We start from the raw sequence: 22,056 nt of genomic DNA on the forward strand, positions 1-22,056 counted from the left end.
ATCTTTTAGCTTGAGAATCAAGTAATGTAATCTGTATCTGCATGTTTTTGCTAAAACATACCATTATATTTTATATGGATACTTTATTATTATTATTATCATTGGGGGTATGCTTTGCTTTTTAAAATATTTATTATTATTATTATTGAATAGAAACAGAAAAATTGAGAGGGAAGGGGGAGATAGAGAGGGTGAGAGGAATGGAGAGATACATGCAGTTCTACTTCACCACTCATGAAGCTTTTCTCCTGCAGGTGGGGACCAAGGGCTTGAACCTGAGTCCTTGTACATTGTAGAGTGTGTGCTTAATCAGGTGCACCACTGCCTGACCCCTATATGGATTTTACATTCAGTTTGTTCCTCAAGACAATTCTGAGATAGATTGGGCAGTATTTGCTGTTTCCTTAAATAGATGAGACTAATATGCAGAAGGACTAAGTGACTTTGCCAAGGTCATACTATTACTGATAAGGAGCTTCTGGAATTAGTACATAATATTTTATATGCTTATACTTAGGAACTGACTGCTGACTGGGGCTTTATCTTAACGTTCCCCACCCTCCCCCTTGGGTTTTATCTAGGGGTTACTTAATGATCTGGGTAGGAAGCTCCTACTTAGATGAAGAATATCTTTTGCATACATTTCCCTTTTCCAAAACTTTTATGTATTCCTGCATTGTGACCTGTAATGCTTATAATTTATATTCACATTATTGAAAATGAAGATACTTTCCTCTTACATTTTCACTGGTGATAATATTCCTGAAATATCTACTCTAACTAGTAAAATGAAATGATCCACTCATGAGTTTTGTATTTTATTGGTATATAGAGGTTTTTGTAGTTTATCTTAAGGGTAAAGACTCCACCTTCTTAATGAACTGATTTGGACCAAAGTGCATGTAAAGAGATAGCCGTATGTCATTTTCTGTTTTCAAATGAGTGTTTTCTTAAGTTCTTTTTTTTTTTTCTTTCTTTCCACTTAGGACAAAGTAGATGCTGGCTTGCCTACAGCAATCGTAAGTATACTTTTCAAGTAGTCCTTTAAAGGTAAGATTTCTAGTTAGGTTTCCTTAGATGTATTTTTGTTATGTTCAGAGTTGTAACGAATTACTTTGACAGCAAATTCACAAATCACTTTTTGTTAATAGTTAGGTTTAAAATGCATCCATGTTGAGTGTTCTCTTTCTTTCCAAGTGTATTGTTAGATTTCAGCCTTTTGTTTGAAGCATATAATGGAATAATAGCCTTTTCCAAGTTTACGTGTCATGTGTACGATAAGTACCCTGCCTAAGTGGATTTGCTATTTCTGAGATTTGGCCTCATTTTGGTTATAAAAAGTATTTGATAAAATCATTTTGTGGTAAATACTGCATTTAACAGCTCTGAACTCTGGTGCCTACCCTGTGAATAGCAAATCTGTGGCCTGATTACAGAGAATTGGGGGATGCTATTGAAAACACAATAGTGCCTTCTTTTCTCTACTGTTTCTGGCTGCCTCCTCTGGCTTCCTTATTAGTGAGTTGGAGAGGAAGTGGGCTGAATGTTGAACATTTTTAGTGCCTTTAGCTCCTATGAATAAACTGGAGATGAGGTTTCTTATCCCTTCTTTATAGAGGCTGTTGACTTGGTAGCATAATTGCCTCTTCTTTTGGTCTGGAACCCTGAAGTTTTCTGAAAAAAGATGACTCTAGAGGAAGCTAAGTGGCATGTTTTTTGCCTATAATGCTGAACATATGCTATTTTGACATTGGTACCCATAGAGTAGATTTAGAAGGATTCCTAGAAATGGGAATGTCCTGAGTTTCATTTCCCGTTTTGTATCCTTGATGAAATGCTCCCTGTTTGTAATACTTGGCATGTCATCTGCAGTTTACAGGAGAGAATACTAATAAATTCAACTCTGATTATTTCAAGACCTTTGATGTAATCTTACAATGTGATCTTCCTGTCGTTTGTTCTCAGGCAGTGTCCAGTCTGATCGCAGTGGGTACATCTCATGGATTGGCTCTCATATTTGGTAAATTTTATAAGCTCTTCCCCTATTTAAATAATAAGCAGGCTTTTGGTTTTTATAATTTTTTTTTTTTTGCAATTTACTTATTTATTTTGAGAGAGATAGTGGGAGAGGCCAGAGCTACCCAGCACATGTGACATTAGGGATCATAACTGGGGCCTAATACATGCAAGTCCTGTACTCTACCCACTTAGCTACTTCCCTGCCCCCATAAGTCTTTTAATTATAGTTTATACAGTCAGTTTTATTTTGGGGGGCAGGGGAACGCACAGTTTTAAATGTTAGCAGCTAATATTTTCATAATTAAAACTACTTGGCTCGGGAGTCGGGCAGTAGTGCAGCGGGTGAAGTGCAGGTGGTGCAAAGTACAAGGACCAGCATAAGGACCCGGGTTCGAGCCCCGTTCCCCACCTGCAGGGGAGTCGCTTCACAAGCAGTGAAGCAGGTCTGTATGTGTCTTTCTCTCCCCCCTCTGTCTTCCCCTCCTCTCTCCATTTCTCTCTGTCCTACCCAACAACGACGACATCAATAACAAAACAATAACTGCAACAATAAAAAACAACAACAAAGGCAACAAAAGGGAAAATAAATAAATATAAAAAAAGAGAAAAAGCCCACAGATTTAAAAAAAAGAAAAAAAAACTACTTGGCTCAGCTTACTTTTGTTGCTTATTATAAGTTTATCTTCTTCTTGATGACTTTATTTTTTAGGATAATAACACTGCAAACCTAGACAAGAAGCACATGAAGGTGAAAGAGACCTTGGGTAGCCATCTTGCCAGTCTCCTATTATACTTTCCGCCTCCTACGGGGGGGCGGCACAGTGGGTGGTGTTGGTGTGAACTCCCAAGTTGAATCCTCGCTGCTGCATGTACCAGAGTGATGCTCTTAAGTGATGCTCTAGTGCCTCTGTCCCTCCCTGGTCAGTAAATCTTGAGGAGGTATTGTAAAAGCTGGTCTCCAGGATATTGTATAATGATGACTGCTTGACAATACTTTAATAGTGAACAGCTGGCCTATATGGCCTGGCATCTGTGTTTACCACAGGACTGAGTAACTGGTTGCCTTCCCTTTATAGTTAAACAATTTGACTTCCTATTTACATATTTTTCATTATGCCCAGTCTTACTTATCATGTGATTCTAACACTTAGTTTTTTCAAAGGTGATTAATTATCTGGAGATGAGAAAAAAAATGAAATTGTCTTGTGAGAACTTTAGAATTATTTTTTTTAATATTATAGTAAATTTGTTAAAATTTAATTTTTTTTTTTTGTCATATATGGAGTCTGACAGACTGACTTTTTTGGATAGGCTAAATTAGAAGTAGAGAGGAAGGTGGAGGGGCCCGAGTGGTGGCGCACCTGGTTGAGCGCGCACATATATATTTTTTTTTTCCTGATTTTTTTTTTATTGGGGAATTAATGTTCTACATTCAACAGTAAGTACAATAGTTTGTACATGTCTAACATTCCCCAGTTTCCCATATAACAATACAACCCCCACTAGGTCCTCTGAATCCTTCTTGGACCTGTATTCTCCCCACCCACCCACCCCAGAGTCTTTTACTTTGGTGCGATACGCCAATTCCATTTAAGGTTCTACTTGTGTTTTCTTTTCTGATCTTGTTTTTCAACTTCGGCCTGAGAGTGAGAGAATCCCATATTCATCCTTCTGTTTCTGACTTATTTCACTCAACATGATTTTTTCAAGGTCCATTACTAATTGTCCTGTAGAAAATTTCACCACTTGCTCTCCTACCAGGTGTTAATGTTGGTTGATTCAGATGGGGACTTGATTGACATTTCTTTTATAGAGCTTTGGGAAGGGATCAGTAAAGGTCTTTTAATTCAGTTTCCTTAGTTTACAAATTCCAAGATCTATGAAGAAAAGAAACACTCCAGTGAATGGGCTAGAGTGTACTGCATGCTTGTCAGCAGAATGCATCTTGATTTTTTTGTTCCCACTTAGCACCAGTATTTACTGTTCCTCAACTAAGCTTAGACAACAACCTTTCTTTACCAGGAGGCTGTAAGAATCTGTTCGTACAATCAAACCCACACAGAGTTCACAGCAATAAACTAAAATGAGTACTCGGAAAATGAAAATTAGAATATGTTGCCTTTTGATCCTCTTTCCTTAATTTCTACGGCCTGTTCTGTAGTATTTTTAGACCCCAGCATCTTTCCTGTAAACATGACAAAATAATAATCTTTCATTGTGCTTTCATGGAAAAGGAAGTTTGCCACCATGAACACTTTGAAAAGGAGTCATAATATTCTGGCTATACTTTGGGGTCTTAATAAAACATTAATATACTAATATATCACTGTAATGTCATTCACTAATGATTGTACTTAGTATTTTTATAGCCAGATATTTAGGCAGTGAACTTTTAACAAATAGATTAAAATTTCCTTGAAAGCCAGGAACAATTGGCAGAGTAATAAGACCATGTTTACATTAGAGGTTGAATCTTTTAAAAACCTTTTTATCATAGGAAAAAGTACAGTAGATAGAACTGTACTTGTTTAAATACCATTAGATGCTCGTTCGAATAGTGTTCTGCCTCATTAAAATGATAGTGTGTGTGTGTGTGTGTGTGTGTGTGTGTGTGTGTGTGTGTGTGTGTGTGTGTGTGTGTTATTTGATGATTGAATCTAGGGCCCAATATATGGGAGATAGATGCTGTGTCTCTGAATTACATCCCCAGCCTCCTATCATTTAAGTCTGAAAGGTTGATATATGCTGCCTGTTCATATGAAGTTATAGGTATATAGTTTTTACTGTGTATCCTTTTAAAAATTAACATATAGGGTCTTAAAATTCTAATCTTAATAAAGATGTCCTCTATCCCAAGGCCCTCAATTTTCCACTTTTGAGGTTGTTTGTAAACTCTAATAAGTTCTTTTTGTCTTTATTCTTTTGTTTCTATCAAACTTAATGGACTTGGGTTTATTTACTGTAATTTGAATATTTTGCATTTTGTCTTTTCCCACTAGTCAACATCTGAATATACTCCTAAATCTCAGAGACATATTAATCACATTTAGTATTATTCCTACAGAAAACTCAAACTTGTCACTTATACTCTTGAAGATTTACCTGTCTTTTCCCTGAACTTTTGAACTGATTTCTTGCATTTCTCTCTCTTTTGATCTTTTTCCCTCCATGGATTCAAAGGAAAAGGTATAGTAATTTTGGTTTGCATGAGTGACTCTTTTTTTTTTTTTTTTTTTGCCTTTTTTATGTTGAAAGAAAATGGTATCAATGACAGTTGATACCCTTTTATGAAATGCTTACTGAGAAAAACCATCTAGTTGAAAGATTAGGCAAAGCAGGGAATTGTTCAAAATTATAAATATATACACACTTTTAATGTTTTGTTTTATCTGAGAATGTACAAATCCTAATTTTCACTTTAATCTTTTAATGTAGTTCATAGCTTTTCTTTGAGGTAGAAACTACCCAGTTGGAGGTCTGAGGTGTATTTTTCAGGTTTGAACTACATCCATGATGGCTATGTAAAATTTGTATTTTTATTGAAAAGAAGAAAGGTAAAAACTTAGGAGTCTCTCTTAATCTGTCCACGAGAGCAAAATTCTAGTTTTTCACAAAACTCCTTTCAGCTTTCAGCAGTTCTCTTGTCCAGCCACAACCATACCTGTGTCATGACATCTTTGAAGCATCTCCTCTTTACCAGATATTATAAAGCCTTCACTGAAATTTCATAGAAACAGCATTCTTTCCTTTTAAGAGTTAACATATTGTACATATTATTTAATTACACGTTTAAAATGTGATAACATTACAGTGACAAGAATAGGTTTGAAAATGAAAACAGTTCTTTTCTAAGCATTAGATTCTTTCTAAGCATTAGATTCTTTCTAAGCATTAGATGATTTTTTCTAAGCATTAGATGATTCTTTCTGAGCATTAGATTCTTTCTGAGCATTAGATTCTTTCTGAGCATTAGATTCTTTCTGAGCATTAGATGATTCTTTCTGAGCATTAGATGATTCTTTCTGAGCATTAGAATATTCTTTCTGAGCATTAGAATATTCTTTCTGAGCATTAGATTCTTTCTGAGCATTAGATTCTTTCTGAGCATTAGATTCTTTCTGAGCATTAGATGATTCTTTCTGAGCATTAGATTTTTTCTGAGCATTAGATTCTTTCTGAGCATTAGATGATTCTTTCTGAGCATTAGATTCTTCCTGCGCATTAGATTCTTCCTGAGCATTAGATTTCTAGAAAATAGCCAGTCAGCCATGGGGACTTAGTGTGTTCTGAGATTCCGGGCTTTATAGAGGGAAGAACTTTAAGTGAAGGTCAGGTAAAAGTGTTCCTGCTGTTTTATGGTCATTGAAGAAAGATGTTTCTAGAGATTCTTCTCCCTCTCTTTTGCTTCTTCAGTCTTCTAATATGCACAAAGAGTTTTTTTTTTTTAAAGGGACATATTGAAGAATGGAGGATACTGGCAATGTAAATAGAGTTCTACACACAATTAAATTTGATTCCTTCTGGGAATCTAGGTAATCCTTCTTTAACGGTCCTTGGGAACCAGTTGAAACAAAGTAGGGATGAAGGAATAGAAAACTGGGCTGATCTTAGTGAATGGAAAGAGCAGCAGTTGTTGAAGTACATTCAGCTTTAGGTTGTATAGCTTGAAGTACATCCAACTTTAGGTTGTATAGCTTGAAGTACATCCAACTTTAGACTGTATAGCTATACAGACTTCACATGTTCCTTGTGGCTTCTTTTTTCTTTGTTCTTTTTTTTTTTTTTTTTTTACTACCCAGTACATTACTCTTAAGCCCACAAAATCCTGAAGAGCTGTACCCTAAGAAATGGGTATTTTGAAAGATATACTGGGCTGGCAAAGGTAGTTGTCTTGCAGAGTGAGTTTCTTTGTCATATGGGAGCTTTGGCGCTGTGGTGCCTTTCCCTCTCTCCCTTTGCCTCTCTGTCTCAGTTTCTTTCTGTCTGGAGGGAAAAAGATCAGCCCAGACCAGTGGAGTCCTCTCAGCAACAAAGGAAAAAACAAAACAAACAAACAATTACATGTGCTAGTAAAAGATAGAGGTATAGTTCATTGCAGTATCAAACAGATACAGTTTTTGTGATCTTTGAGCTTCAAAATGTTTTAAACATTGAACTATTATCCTTAATAATTCTATATGTTGGTACCATTTGATAATTTTCAAAAATTTCATAGGCGTTTTCTTATTTAAACTGTATATTAACTCGTTGAAGTTTAGAGGAAAGATGATAATCTTCCTGTTTTTTGTCCTTTTAAAAGAACCTATTTTAGTTTGATTAAAAACTAAGTTGATTGGGTAGTCGGGTTGTAGCACAGTGGGTTAAGTGCATGTGGTGCAAAGTGCAAGGACCGGCATAAGGATCCCGGTTTGAGCCCCCAGCTCCCCACCTGCGGGAGGGGGTCACTTCACAGGCGGTGAAGCAGGTCTTCAGGTGTCTGTCTTTCACTCCTCCTCTCTCCATTTCTCTCTGTCCTATATAACAATGACGACATCAGTAATAACAACAATAATAACAACAACAACAAAGGCAACAAAAGGGAAAATAAATAAATATAATAATAAAAAGAAAACTAAGTTGACAGGGTCATTGAACTAGTTCTCTTGGCTAGTGTACTGCTTTGCCTTGGATGCATAGAAGGAAACTGGGACTGTGGTCTTTTTTTACTCTCTTTTTTTTCTATCTTAAACAAAACAAAAACAGTCTAAGTTGAAAATGTCCACCAAGTGTGACTTTATAAATAAAAATTGATGTGCTGCTAATATAATATCTCTCCCTAACAACGGACAAAGGGGACTGCAGAGAGAAGGGGGGAATAGGATTTATCTTTTCCAGCTAGGGCTTCAAGCTTGTGTGACTCCACCACTCGCAGTGGAATTACTTTTTTTTTTTTTTCTTTTAATTCAAGATGGGGATGGGGAGAGAGAGAGAGAGACCAAGACCACAGCAGTGCTTCATATTCGTGAAACTTACAGTGTATGGTGTTCCCACGTGAACCTTGGTCTGTCCTTGTACATATTAAAGTGGACTGTACCAGTGAACTATCTCTTGGCTCCCAAATTTATCTTTTTAAATGAATGAGATCAAGAAGTCACTGGAGAAATAGAATGCAGAAAGAGTTATCAATTTCATCTTCCTCGCTCCTTTGTTCAGATTCTTTCAACATAACTACAGAATTAAGCATTTGGAAGAGGTTCTTCATCTTTTGCCGCAGCCCTGCACAGTCCCTGTTCAGCCATGTTTTTCTTGTTGCTGGAAGGTGAGAGAGAGAGAGAGAGAGAGGGAGAGGGAGAGGGAGAAGGAGAAGAGGGGGCCAGGTGGTAGCGCAGCAGGTTAAGCACATATGGCACAAAGCACAAGGACCCATGCAAGGATCCCAGTTTGAGCCCCAGGCTCCCTACCTGCAGGGGTGTCTGCCTTTCTCTCCCCCTCTCTGTCTTCCCTTCCTCTCTCCATTTCTCTCTGTCCTGTCCAACAACAATGACAGCAGTAGTAACAATAATAATAACAGTGATGAAAACAAGGGCAACAAAAAGGAAAATTAATATTAAAAAAAGAAAAAGGAGGAGAAGGAGAGAAAGGAGAAGAAGAAGAAGAGAGGAGAGGAGAAAGGGAAGAGGGAGAATGAGGAGAGAGAGGAGAGGAGCACTACCCCACTGTTTGTGATGCTTTCCTCCCTCCTCGCAGGCGCTTCTGTGTGATGGCCAGACATGAATTCTTCTGTGTGGGCCACCTCAAAACCCCCCATTTCTTATTTTCACTAAGTACTTTTTCCCATAGTTGTCCATAGTTATCTGGACCACACAGTGTTTAGTTACTTTAGAAAAGAACCCTCTCCAGTGAGTTCAACTTTCTTTTTCCCACAGAAATCTTTCTTTTTCTGAAATTTAAATTGTAGAATAGCAAGTTTGCTAATGTGTTATCGTAAAGATAGAATATATAAAGCCAGCAATGACAATGTATAATCTCGGTGGAATGGTGGAATTAGAAAATAGAGAGAAACTCTATGTTAGTCAAAGCACATTTTATTTAGAGGAAAGAGACAGCTCACACACAGGCAAAGCAAGGGTCACTGGAGAATGTGGAAGAGGAGGAGGAGGGAGAAAGAACTAGAGCATCACTCTGGTCCATATGCTGTTGGGAGTCAGACTTGGGACCTCTTGCTTGAGAGGCCAATGCTTTATCCACTTGCACCACTTCTCAGACCACACTAGATTGATTCTTAGAGAAGGAAGATTTGACAATGTGGAAACTATTCAGATGATTGTCAGATGCCTCCTGAGTGCAAGTACCAGGCTGCGTATTCTGGGAAAGCTGGTATTCCCATGTATAGCCATTCTGTATAGCCATCATTGTGGAATAGCCATTCTGTATAGCCATCATGGTGTATAGTATACACCATGATGTATATACTCATTCTGTATAGCCATCATGGTGGAATAGTGTAGGTGAGTCATACCTTCCTTCAAAAGCTAGCATACAGATGATTAAGGGAGGTGCAAACAAGTACTAGAGACTTCAAAGAACTCTAGATAGTAGGAGTGTGGACTTTTTTTCTAAACAAGTAAATTTTGTAGGTGTATCCTGATATATTAAAATATTTATGTCATTTTCAAGTGGGTAGGACAATAAACTATAAAATATTGTATATGAATAACCATAAAATTTATTTAAATTACTAGATAATAAGTTTCAATAAATTTTTGTGTGTGTATGCTTCCTAGAGAAATCAGAGATGACTGAAGCAACATCTCAGCCCCCAAAGAACTAAAATATAAAAGAGATTTGTCTTATTTGCTTTCTGCACAGCAAATATTGATGCTTGAAAATTATTTTCTTGAATAGTTGAGATGTTTACTTTGCGACTTTATTTGCACTGTTTGCCCAGTGAGCTGTTTGCTCATGAATAATATAAATGTAAATTTCACCCACATTTTGAATCAATAAATGCAAGCTTTATATTGATTCAATATATTGGCAACTTTATATTCTGAAAATAGTAAGAAATAAAATTTGTTGCTCAAGCCAGTAAAAGAGAATTACTTTTTCTAGAAGATAATAGCTATGTCTACATAGTGTTAGCACAATTTGTACTATGTGTCCTTGTAGGTATTTTTTCTGTATCATTGTGTTTAATGTTTGCATCTAATAGATCTCAGTAAATGTTTCTTTAAATGAATAAAACTTTCTCTGATTAATTTTGAATCTTGCTAACTCCCAATCCTTTGAAAACAAACCTAGTCTAAATGTATGTATTCACTTGTTTAATATCTGCCACTTAAGTTTACACGTTGTTTTCTTTAGATCAGAATCAAGCTTTACGCCTCTGTCTGGGTAGCACTAGTGTTGGAGGGCAGTATGGAGCCATCTCTGCCCTCAGCATCAACAGTGACTGCTCAAGGCTTCTCTGTGGCTTTGCTAAAGGACAGGTAATGTTTTCTTTTACCTGTAAGACAATATTGACAATCAGTTATTTAAAAATTAGCATCTGTGACCTGGGAGGTGGTGCAGTGCATACATAAAGTGTTAGATTCTCTTTCATGAGCTTCAAGTTTGATCTCTGGCATTGCATGTGCCAGAGTAATGCTCTGGCTCTCTCCTTCTCCTCCTCTCTCTCTCTTCTCCTCTCATCGATAAGTAGCATATTTTTAAAATGTTACTAAAGAAAATAGCAGTTGTGAAGATGGTTCAGTTGGTAGAGCACTGGCCTTGAATGTTTGAGTTTTCTGGTTCGATCCTCAGCACTGCATTGGCACAAAGTGATGCTCTGGTTTCTCTGTGTGCCTCATGTAGATCTCTCTCTTATATGTACCAAATATTTAAATTGAAGACTTCAAAGCTAGCATCTAGATCAGCATTCTGTGTGTAGAGTTTACCTGAGATACTAGACTGAGATCAGTCTAATACTTAAAGATTTTTATTCACTGAGCTAGCTAGAACAGGCAATTTTTAATTCCTAATTCATGTGTTTATATAAACAAATAACTTTAAAAATCAATCAGACAGTTAAACAAGCTTTACTTCCATAAGGCAGTATAGGTGACTGTTGTTGCTTTTACAAATCACTAGCTTTTTCTTTCTGTATTCTTAGAACTGTGTTCCTAGACTATTTTGGTATTTCTTTCTTTCCTCTTTTGAAGCTGGTGATAAGTTATGATTTTTCTCATCCTCTGCTTAAACGCTGCTCTCTGGCTTGGCATTAAGCCTTTCCCATCATGGTTACTAGTGGTAAAGAGACTGACTCATTAGAGTCTTTTACCACTCAGCATAAGAGCATTTAAAATCAGAGGGGAAAAGTAGGTTGGGCAGGTTGAGGAATAGATGAAGTGCGAATAAAGGCCCCATGCTTTCATGGATCTGTACTTTAATGGGCCTGCAACCTTTAGTTATATTTTAACTTTATAGTTCTTTGCCTGCAATGTTTATAGGCCAGGACTAGATTATTTCAGCCAGCAGTCCGGATACTTAAGTCTAAAAAATAGAGCAATAAATTTGTTTTTAAAGCATTTGGTTGTCTTATAGATCACTATGTGGGATTTGGCCAGTGGAAAACTTCTGAGATCAATAACAGATGCTCATCCTCCAGGCACAGCAATATTGCACATTAAGGTAATCTCTTTCTTTTCTTTCTCTAATAATTTTTGTTATTAGGTCTTTGTATCCATCTCAAAGTAAATTTCTTTATAAAAACTAAAAAAAAAAAAAAAGCCAAAATCCTTGGCAGTGAACTGTCTATGGTTTAACTAGTTCAACAAGCTGTTTTTCTGAGCTTAAAACCAGAGATGGACTAGCATGAAAATAGCCAGCTGCAGACTGTTGGAGTCTTCTAACAGAGCAGCAGGAAGAGCACATTGATGTGGGCCTCGTCAAGAACTTGGCAGCAGAGACACAGTGCCCAGCAGAAAATTTACATGGAGATTATATATATATATTATATATTACATATTGCATATTATATAATATATATGTTTAGTTTGGTTCACCAAGATTTTATTGCTGAGATGCTGTGCTCTGTCGCACTAGTTGGAGATTATGTGAAATTCCAGGCACCAGTTGTTGAAAGAACCAAGATTTAGATTATGTTTAGAAGAGAATCTGTTAGTTTATTTTCTTTCAAGCCAGAGGAAGAACATTAATATTTGAGCCTTGACTTTTTTCTTAACAGTCCTGAAAAAATAAACCAACCTAGGTAGAGGATTTTATTGGTAGATACAGTGTGAACCTTGCCTTTTATATGCTGTTGCGCCCATGTTCAGAAGCATAACAGGTAGAGAATTATAAGCAGGGTAGTCAGAAGTCAAATCTTCCAGATTTTAATCAAGTATGCATCTGGTTGCTTAGCTCTGCAGAACTCTGGTATTCATACATGTGCTTTTTAAAGTCTGCAAGCATCTGGAGCTTATATGTCTTTTTTTAGGTTAGTTACAGAAAGGCCCTTTGTGAAAAAAGAGCACTGAAGTATTTAGTAAGAATGAAAGCAACCAAGACAAGTAAATGAGAGAATTTCTTTTTTTCTGAATATCATTGACCTATTTTCATATGCTTGTTTCTGTATTGTAGTAATTTCTGTATTGTAGTTGCTTGTATTTATGTCTTAACCTCCTCTAGCAGATTAAGATCTTTTTAACAGCAGAATCTGTTTCTGATCATGTTTCACCCCATAGTAGTTGCTCAATAAACACTTGGCAAATGGAATAATTAGTTAATGGTGTTTATGAAAGGTCAGTATTTATGCAGGGAAAGCAAAGTAAAGGCAGAGAGAAAAGAGAAGAATGCAGCTGAGTTTACAGCATCTATTAGTAGCTATGTGTTCTTGGGAATGGTGCTAAAGGTGGTGTGCACAGACATTATGGCTTTGGAAAATGAAATAATGGGCAGAGAGCATAATGTTTATGTAAAGGGATACTCATACCTAAGGTGCCAAAGTCCCAGGTTCAGTCCCCCACACCACCATAAGCCAGAGCTGAGCAGTGCTCTGGTAAGAGAGACAGCGGGGGAGGGGGGTTGGGGGTGATATGTCTGATGAATACTCTTTTTTTTTTTTGCTAAGATGTCTGCTCCCAGACTGCTTCTTTATTAAGAGAGAGAGGAGAGACACCCCAGCACCAGAGCTCTCTCCAGTGTTCCTGTGGTACTCCCGTATGATGCTGGGTTTCGAACCTGTGCCCCACCCAGTGGTCTCTCTCTCCTGCCCCTTGAAGAATGCTTCTGAAGTGTTGAGTTGACAGTAACCACTGATATTTTTGGATTTTTTTTGGTTTGTTTTGTTTTATTTTAGAGAAAGAGGCAGGCAGAGAGACAACAGATGCAGAGAGAGGCCAGGACTATAGTCATGTTCTGCCATTTTCTGGGCCCCAGGCATTTCAGTCCAGGGCTTCACATGTGCAAGGCACATCAGCCTGAATGCTCATTATCCTGTAGAGCAGAACCTTGATGGTCCATCAGCTCCAGCTCAGGTTTATATCCTTAGTACCTTTATTCTAATTCTGAAATTCTATCCGGCTACCACCATGTTAATCTTTACATACATTATGAAATACAAACACAAGAAGTAGAAAAGTTATAAATAAAAATATAAGTTTCCGGTGGCCAGGCAGTGGCATGGCTACTTGAGCTGTCATGTTAGAATGCACATAGACCTGGGTTCAAGCCCCCAGTCCCCACCTGCAGAAAGGAAGCTTCACTAGTGGTGAAGTAGTGGCATAGTGTCTCTCTGTCTCTCTCTCTTCTCTCTCTCTCTCTCTTCCTTCCCTTTCAATTCCTACCACTAAATGAATAAATTAAAAACATTTTTGAAAAAGAAAATACAAGTTTTTTTTGTTTTCTTTTTAATTTCTCTTAAACTCCAAGGATCATCTCATGTAACCCCTGGCCTACATCCCACCCACATTGACAACTGCTCAGCTAGGCTCTGAAACAAAGTAGTGCCGCTTTGTTGCTACGCTCATGTGTGTGGTCAAAGGTTTTTTTTTTTTCCTTTTTTTTTTTTTTTTTTTTACCAGAGCACTGCTCAGCTCCGGCTTATGGTAGTGCAGGGGATTGAACCTGGGACTTTAGAGCGTCAGGCATGGGACTTTAGAGCGTCAGGCATGAGAGTCTCTTTGCATCACCATCATGCTATCTACCCCGCCCCCCTTTTTTTTAGTTTATTTATTTTTCCCTTTTGTTGCCCCTGTCGTTTTTGTTGTTGTTATTGCTGCCATTATTGTTGGATAGGACAGAGAGAAATAGACAGAGGAGGGGAAGAGAAAGATAGACACCTGCAGACCTGCTTCACCACCTGTGAAGTGACCCCTCTGCAGGTAGGGAGCCGGGGGCTCGAACCGGGATCCTTATGCTGGTCCTTGCGCTTAGCGCCACCTGCGCTTAACACGCTGTGCTATTGCCCAACTCCCTTGTGTGTGGTCAAAGAAGAATTATCTTACTACGGCCTTCTCTTACTAAGAGCCTGAAGGTGTGCTATTTTGAGTGGCTCAGCGACCTCTGCATAAGGGAGACGGGTTACTGTAAATGATACAGGTTCAGTCACTCAGTTTTCAGGGTCAGATAGTGGCTCACCCAGTAGAGTGCACACATTGTCATGTGCAAGGAGCTACAGGAAGGAGGTTTCATGAGCAGTGCTGCAGATGCCTCTCCTCTCTGACTCTGTCTCTCACCTCTATTAAAAAATAGAAGAAGAAAAAGAAAGGGGGGAAGGCAGTCTAAGCAGGGGAGTCCTTGTGTGGGCAGTGATGGCCCCGTGGGCAGTGATGGCCCCGTGGGCAGTGATGGCCCTGTAGGCTGTGATGTCCCCGGTGTCTTAAAAAGTAAAGCTATTCCTTTTATATTATACAGCATTCATATTTACCACCACTCATGAAACCTTAGGACCGTTCATCATTGTGAATATGATTTATTTATTATTTTGAGTTTTCCAGACTGGGTATTAATTGCTGGAGTATACTCTGTCAAAAAAGAGCTAAGAGGCAGCACATTCATCCTAAGTTACATAAAAAGTCAGACTATTTGGGAGTCGGGCGGTAGCGCAGCGGGTTAAGCGCACGTGGCGCAAAGCACAAGGACCGGCATGAGGATCCCGGTTCAAGATCCCGGCTCCCCACCCGCAGGGGAGTCACTTCACAAGTGGTGAAGCAGGTCTGCAGGTGTCTATCTTTCTCCCTCTATGTCTTCCCCTCCTCTCTCCATTTCTCTCTGTCCTATCCAACAGCAAGAACACCAATCATAACTAAAAACAACAAGGGCAACAAAAGGGAATAAATTAAAAAAAAAAAAAGTCAGACTATTTGAATGTAATGGATTAGTACTTAGTTGTTCGGAAAACACACTCAGACAAGTTTATTTCCCAAAGTTAAAAATATCATTTACTGTGTCTTTATTCTTGAAAACTAGGCTAATTGCGAATTTATTCAAGACATCCTATTTAAGTAAATAGAGAGTTTGAAAAAGTTAATGTAAGAAAATCAGAGAACTCCAGGACTTCAATCAATTAAGATTTATAGTTTTGTTTTCTGGTGAAAGGTTCCCCCCTCTTTTTTTGTTTTTGCCTCCAGGAGCTTGTTGGTGTTGGCACTACAAATCCACTGCTCCTGGTGGCATTTTCTTCCCATTTTATTGGATAGGACAGAGGGAAATTGAGAGGGGAGGGGAGAGAGAGTGAGAGAGGAAGAGAGACACATGCAGACTGCTTCACCACTTGTGAAGATTGCCTCCTGCAGGTGGGGAGCTGGGTTCTTGCCCTTTGTGCTTTAGTGCGATTTGCGCTTAGCCATGTGCGCTACTGCCTGGCCCTCAGCTCTTTTGCTTTTTCAAAGGCTCAGTGGTATTTTGTTTTGTTTTGTTTTGTTTTGTTTTGTTTTGTTTTGTTTTGTTTTGTTTTGTTTTGTTTTGTTTTAATTTTTCAGGACACTCAGTCATACTTTACTTTGAATACAGGTAAGTTTATGTGTTTAAATCAATGAACTGAATTTAGCGCATGTGATTTCAAATGCTAGTAAATGTGTAAGAGGTTTTAAACAAAATTATATTTGTCCCTTTCTTAGAATTTGCCTGCTTGTTCAAAAATCTACAAGAAAATTAATTCTTTTTCTGTTTAGTTTACAGATGATCCAACTCTTGCAGTTTGTAATGACAGCGGAGGCTCCGTTTTTGAATTGACATTTAAGTAAGAGACTAATGAACATTTGTTGATAAATGAAAAGGACAGCTTTGGGTTACTGTCTTGCAGTTGAACATAATAGGTCTGGAAGTCCCATGTAATTAAAAAAGTCTATGGCTGTATATTACAATTACCTGGGGAAGCTTATAGAAAATGTGGAGTTCTAGGCCTAGTCCTCTCCAGCCCCCCCCCCCCCCCCACAGTTCTATCCCAATAGAGGTGAGTTGAGATTGTAGCTAGATTCTCAGTCCCAGGAAACTTACGTGAACTGTCAGACTTGGGAACTATTATTTTGGGATATTTCACAGATTTTGGTCTAGCTCCCAGGCCCAGTTGATTAGCAGCTGTAAATGTCCAGGTGTAAAAGTACTGTTATTGCCTTGGAATGTCCCTGCTTGCTCTGTAAATGAGAATAAAGAGAGGCCTGCTTTGCCTGGACTCAGCCCCAAGTGTAGTGCTCCCTCCCCCAAGCCACATGGGGCACTGCAGAGCAGGGGAGCTGAGGTATTGTGGTGTCTCTCCCTGTCCTCTTCTGTCTTCATATCTGGGAAAAGTCAGCCCAGAATAGTGAAGCCCTGGTGAGGGGAGAGAGGGAGGAAGGAAGGAAAAAAGGAAAAAGAAAGGATAGATGAGGAAGGGAAGGGCAGGAGAAAGAGAAAGGACTATATATAAAGGATGTATGGACCTGGGATAACATAAAGTTGAATATCAGCCAGTAGAATATTTTAAAATTTCAGTGTATCTTGTTGCCATACGTTTTTCAGAGGTAAAGACTATGTTTCTTATATTTCTTGTATTTAAAAAAATATTTTTTATTTATTAACAGCAGAAAGGAAGGAAAGATAAAACACCAGTGCATCACTCTGGCCCATTTGATGCCAGGCAAGGGCCAAACTTGGGATTTCAGACATTGTAAGCCTACCACATTAGCTACTGCACTTCCTCTCTGGCCGTGTCCTTAAGCCTTTTTTTTTTTTCTTCTTTTAACTCCATCTTACTTTTTAAAAAAGATTTTGTTTATTTATTTATTTATGAGAAAGACAGAAATAGAGAAAGAACCAGACCTCATTCTGGTACATATGCTGCCATGGATTGAACTCAGGACCTCATGCTTGAGAGTTTTTTATCCCTTGTACCACCTGAAACTTCCTTTCATTCCCTCCCCTCCCCTTTCTTCCCCTCCCCTCCCCTTCTCTTTTCTTTTTGCCACCAGGGTTATCGCAGGGCCTCAGTGTTGACACTACAAATCTGCTTCTCCTGGTGACCATTTTTCCTTATTTATTTATTTATTTATTTATTTATTAATGGATAGGACAGAGAGAAATTGAAAGAGGAGGGGAGAGAGAAAGATACACACCTGCTTCACCACTTCTGAAGCAACCCCCCTGCAGGTGGGGAGCTAGGGGCTCAAACCAGGATCCTTGAGCAGACCTTGTACTTTGTGCTATGTGAGTTTAACCTGATGTGCCACCACTCAGCTCCCCCACCTTAAACTTTCTAACAATGCCAAAACAAAGAGTTGCTCAAAAAATACTGTTCATTTACTCAATGAATGTTTATCAAGTATCTCCTGTATGTAGGTATTACTTTAGACACCAAGGTCATAGCTATGAATCTTAACTCTAATAGAAAGACTATCTGTGTTTGGTGGGGTGAGCTAGGAAGAGAGACAGTGGGCCAGCACATAACTGAAATAATTTCAGGTAGTATTGAGTGTTCTGAAGTAAGGCAGGTCAGTGCTTAGGAGTGAATGCACTGGAAGGTCCATTGTGGTCTCTCTCCAAGTGTGACATGTGAGCAAAGATGATATTTGCGATATCTAGTTAACAACAACAACGAAAACAAAACCAGGAAGAGAGCTATCCTAGCACTAAGACTGTAAGGTGGTCACAGATTTCTTTCCATGGCCAGGGACCGGGGGCAGCTGTCACCAGAGTGTGACTCTGTCAAACATGACAGCTAAGGCAGAAGATAAAGGTTGGAGCCAGATTGTATAGATCCTTTTCAGACATAAAGAGTTTGGGTTTTATTTTTGTTAAGTACTTGGAGTTCTTTCTAAGAGAACGATGCTAAATCTGACCTATCCATAAAAAAGATCATGTTGATGCCAAGTGGAGTTTGGATTGTTGGGAACAAGGATAGGAGTGAAGAGGCTATTGTAGTCTTACATCCAAGCTAGTAGTCTTATATCCAAGCTAGTGCTAACGATACCTTGGACCATGCTGGTGAGTTCTGAACCTTTGGGTTATGTTTCCAGGAGAGTGATGGGAGTGAGAACATGTGAATCTAGATGTCTCTTCAGTGGGTCCAAGGGTGAAGTCTGCTGTATTGAGCCTCTCCATTCTAAGCCCGAGCTGAAAGATCACCCCATCACACAGTTCTCTTTACTGGCCATGGCATCACTAACAAAGGTACGTGTATTTAGTAGATGAAGTACATTAACTTTAAGAGGCCTTGAAAACCAAACTTTTGAAAATGACAGGACAAATATTTTAAATACACACACACACACACACACACACACACACACACACACACACACACACACACACACTTATTTATTTATTTTTTTCTCCTAAAGATATTGGTCATCGGGCTGAAACCATCCTTGAAAGTGTGGATGACTTTTCCCTATGGACGGGTGAGTTAGCCTCTCCTTCTTAATTGGCAAAAAGTCCGTGCCACTAGGTTGAGGGAAATGACTTCTAAGTGGCAAGTTCCGTGACAGTGTTAGAGAAGTTAAGTGTCATGGAAGTCTGGGCAGCAAGGTCTCTGTCAGCAGCTGCCTGGATGTGACTAGAGCAGTGCCCTGGGGATCATGGGACCTGTGTTTCTCTCTCTTTATAGCTTTAAGGTTTTCTCTCATGAGCTACTGCTGCTGCTATGATACTGATTTCTGATAGCAAATACACCATAAGGGGCCGGGTGGTGGCAGACCTGGTTGAGCGCACATGTGTGTTACAATGTGCAAGGAACCAAGTTTAAGCCCCTGGTCTCCACCTGTAGGGGGAAAGCTTTGTGAGTAGTGAAGCAGTTTTGAAGGTGTCTCTCTCCCTCTCTATCACTCCCTTCCCCCTCTATTTCTAGCTCTCTCTACCCAATAAATAAGTAAGTAAAGATACTAAAACAATTCAACGGAGAGAATACACCATAATATCTAGCATAAATTGCTACTACATGTGTTTTTCATGATTTCTACCTCCAACATTTTAATTTGGGAGGTGATGCTTCCTAGAATGTATTGTGTACACCCATTTTTCTTAGATGTTTTCAGAGTTTTGTGATCTTCCAGTGTATATGTGAGGAGAGATACTGGGTAGACTAAAGAATGATGGTACTCTGTTGAATTTAGGAAGCAGTGAGGGAGATAGCATGATGTGTTATGCAAAAGACTTACAAGCCTGAGGCCCTAAAGTCCCAGGCTCAGTCTCCCATGCACCCACCAAAAAAAAAAAGCAGCCCCAGTATTGAAGATCACTCTTCTGTTTTCTTGTTGCTCCACCATTTATATGTGGAGTGTGGGAAAGGAAATTTACCTTTTCAGCTGGCACAGAGTGAACTTAGATTGCCACTAATGGGAGAATACAGGACTTTGACGTCCAAGGTTCCTGGTTCGATCCCTGACACTGCCTGTACACTGACAGTGGAGTGGTGTTCTGGCTTCTCTGTCTCATGTGCAACTTTCTCACATGAAGTAAATGAATCTATGAATAACGTTTCTTAGGTTAATGTCATTAACTAATTAAGGTTTATCATAGGTGAGTGTTTGCATCCTTTTGAATGTTTTCATTGATTTTTCCCCCAGCACTTTATTTACTCTGAACATTTTCAAACAAGTAGAGAAGTTGGAAGAATTTATTATTGAACATCTGTATACCTACCATGTAAATTTTACTACTAGCATGTTACTGTATTTTATTATATATCTATCCATCTCTCTCTCTTCACACATCCAACCGTGTTCTCATTTTTTAAAGATTTATTTATCTGAGAGGGAGAACCAGAGCATCACTCTGGCACATGTGATATTGGGAACTCAACTGAGGACTTCATGCTTCTAAGTCCTGGGCTTTTCCCAGGCTGCAGAGCTGTGTTTTTTTAAAAAAAATCTATCTCCAAGCAAATTGCAGAAATCAGTACTCTTTCTCATTAATATTCAGCATGCATATTATTTTATCTAGAATTTAATACTTAAGTTTTTTCTTTGTATACATTTACATAGTAATGAAGTGAACAAATCTTGAGGGTACATTTGCTGAACTTTGACAGATGTACTTAGGTAACACAAATCTAAATAATCCAGAAGCTTTCCTCTTGACATGTCCTAATCAGTCTCTTCTTGTTATCTTTTTTTTTTTTTTTTTAACATTTCTCTGTTTATTAATGATAGGAGAGAGAGGGAGTCAGAGTATCACCCTGGCACATGTGACACCAGGGATCATACGTAGAATCTCATGCTTCTTGAGTCCAGTGCTCTAGCCAGTGTGCTGCTTCTCAGCTTGCTTTATTGGAATTTCTCCCCACTTTTATTTTTGCTGTCACTGGAGCTCAGTGCATTATGATTCTGCCACTCCTGGCAGCCATTTTTTTTCCTTTCTGTTTTTGTTTCTTTTCTCCATTTTTTTTCTCTATGTTTTATTAATAGGACAGAGAGAAATTGAGAAAGGAGGTGATGATAGAGAGGATGAATGAAAGAGAGGTACCTGCAGACCTGCTTCACCACCTATGAAGCTTCTCCCCTGCCGGGGGTTTGAACTTGGGTCCTTGTGCATAGTAACATGTGCATTTAGCTGGGTATGCCACTGCCTCTCCCCCACTTTATTGGAACTGCAACTGTAGAAGTCTCATCCAGGAACAGGTGTGCCATCTTCTTCCCTGTCCCTGTCCCTGTCCCTGTCCCACGGCCTTATATATGCAAACCATGTTTTCTACTCCTGAGTTGAGCTGTCAGGTGCTGTGTAACTAGAGTGTTCTTCTCTCTGTGTTAGCTGTCATGACTTTTCCTCCCCTTCATTTAGATGGATCCTTCCAGTGTTCCATTGCTGGCCTGGCACTTTGTGTCAGTTCATAATTATGTGAATCCCATGCTTGCCTTCTGCAGAGGAGATGTTGTTCACTTTCTGTTGGTAAGTCCTAATATGATGCTTCATCTGTTATAAAGTCCCTTATCACAGACTTCCAGACATCCCCTGATTTACTACTAATGTAATATTGTGTCTTGGAAATATTCTCTAGAATTCTCTCTTTAAAATTAAAGAGAGGCTTATTTATTTTATGGGAGACCAGAACATTGCTCTGTCATCAGATACTGTGCTGGGAATTGAATGTTGGTGGCTGAGGAGTAGAGCAGTTGAGAAGAGGGATTTTAGGGTGAAAAGAAGCTAGGCAGTCCATTTTACCTCCTAACTAGTTTCAGACCTCGGTCTCTTTTCATTTGTTGTCGCTCACCTGGTCAAGCTGTGCTGTCTCCATTCATGGTCAGCGTTGCCTTCCCTGGCCTCCTCCACTAATTCAGTGTTTCCTTCCACATAGTCCCATAAGGACTGTGTTTCTTTAACAGCACTCACTTGCTAACAGTTTTTTTCCTTATGAGATTGAAGGCTCAATAAGTCTAAAGGTCTACTCTACTGCTATATTCTATCCACTGAACTGAGCCTGTACATAGTAGATACTTAATTAATGTTTATTGAACTAACATCTGGGTAATACCAATGATTGGTATTAAAATTGAATATATAAAGTGAACCTATATTAGGGGTAAGCATACTTTGGTCTATGGACCAATCCTGACTGGCCGCTTGCTTTTGTAAAATAAAGTGTTAATTGACTCACAGTTGTGCCTA

At 38.8% G+C, this 22,056-nt stretch overlaps 1 protein-coding gene across 2 annotated transcripts in view; it reads left to right on the plus strand.

The window, feature by feature from the left end:
* The window catches only part of VPS8 (VPS8 subunit of CORVET complex), a 208,117-nt gene that overhangs the window by 14,754 nt on the left and 171,307 nt on the right, over positions 1-22,056 (plus strand). For both annotated transcript variants that reach the window (XM_060172095.1, XM_060172094.1), the window contains exons 5-12: positions 987-1,019; positions 1,966-2,020; positions 10,363-10,487; positions 11,581-11,667; positions 16,152-16,219; positions 18,471-18,624; positions 18,795-18,854; positions 21,232-21,339. In XM_060172095.1, the coding sequence (XP_060028078.1) occupies positions 987-1,019; positions 1,966-2,020; positions 10,363-10,487; positions 11,581-11,667; positions 16,152-16,219; positions 18,471-18,624; positions 18,795-18,854; positions 21,232-21,339 (690 nt within the window). The remainder of the gene's footprint in view (positions 1-986; positions 1,020-1,965; positions 2,021-10,362; positions 10,488-11,580; positions 11,668-16,151; positions 16,220-18,470; positions 18,625-18,794; positions 18,855-21,231; positions 21,340-22,056) is intronic.

The sequence above is a fragment of the Erinaceus europaeus genome, chromosome 14 (genome assembly GCF_950295315.1).
Source record: "Erinaceus europaeus chromosome 14, mEriEur2.1, whole genome shotgun sequence".
Taxonomy (NCBI): domain Eukaryota; kingdom Metazoa; phylum Chordata; class Mammalia; order Eulipotyphla; family Erinaceidae; genus Erinaceus; species Erinaceus europaeus.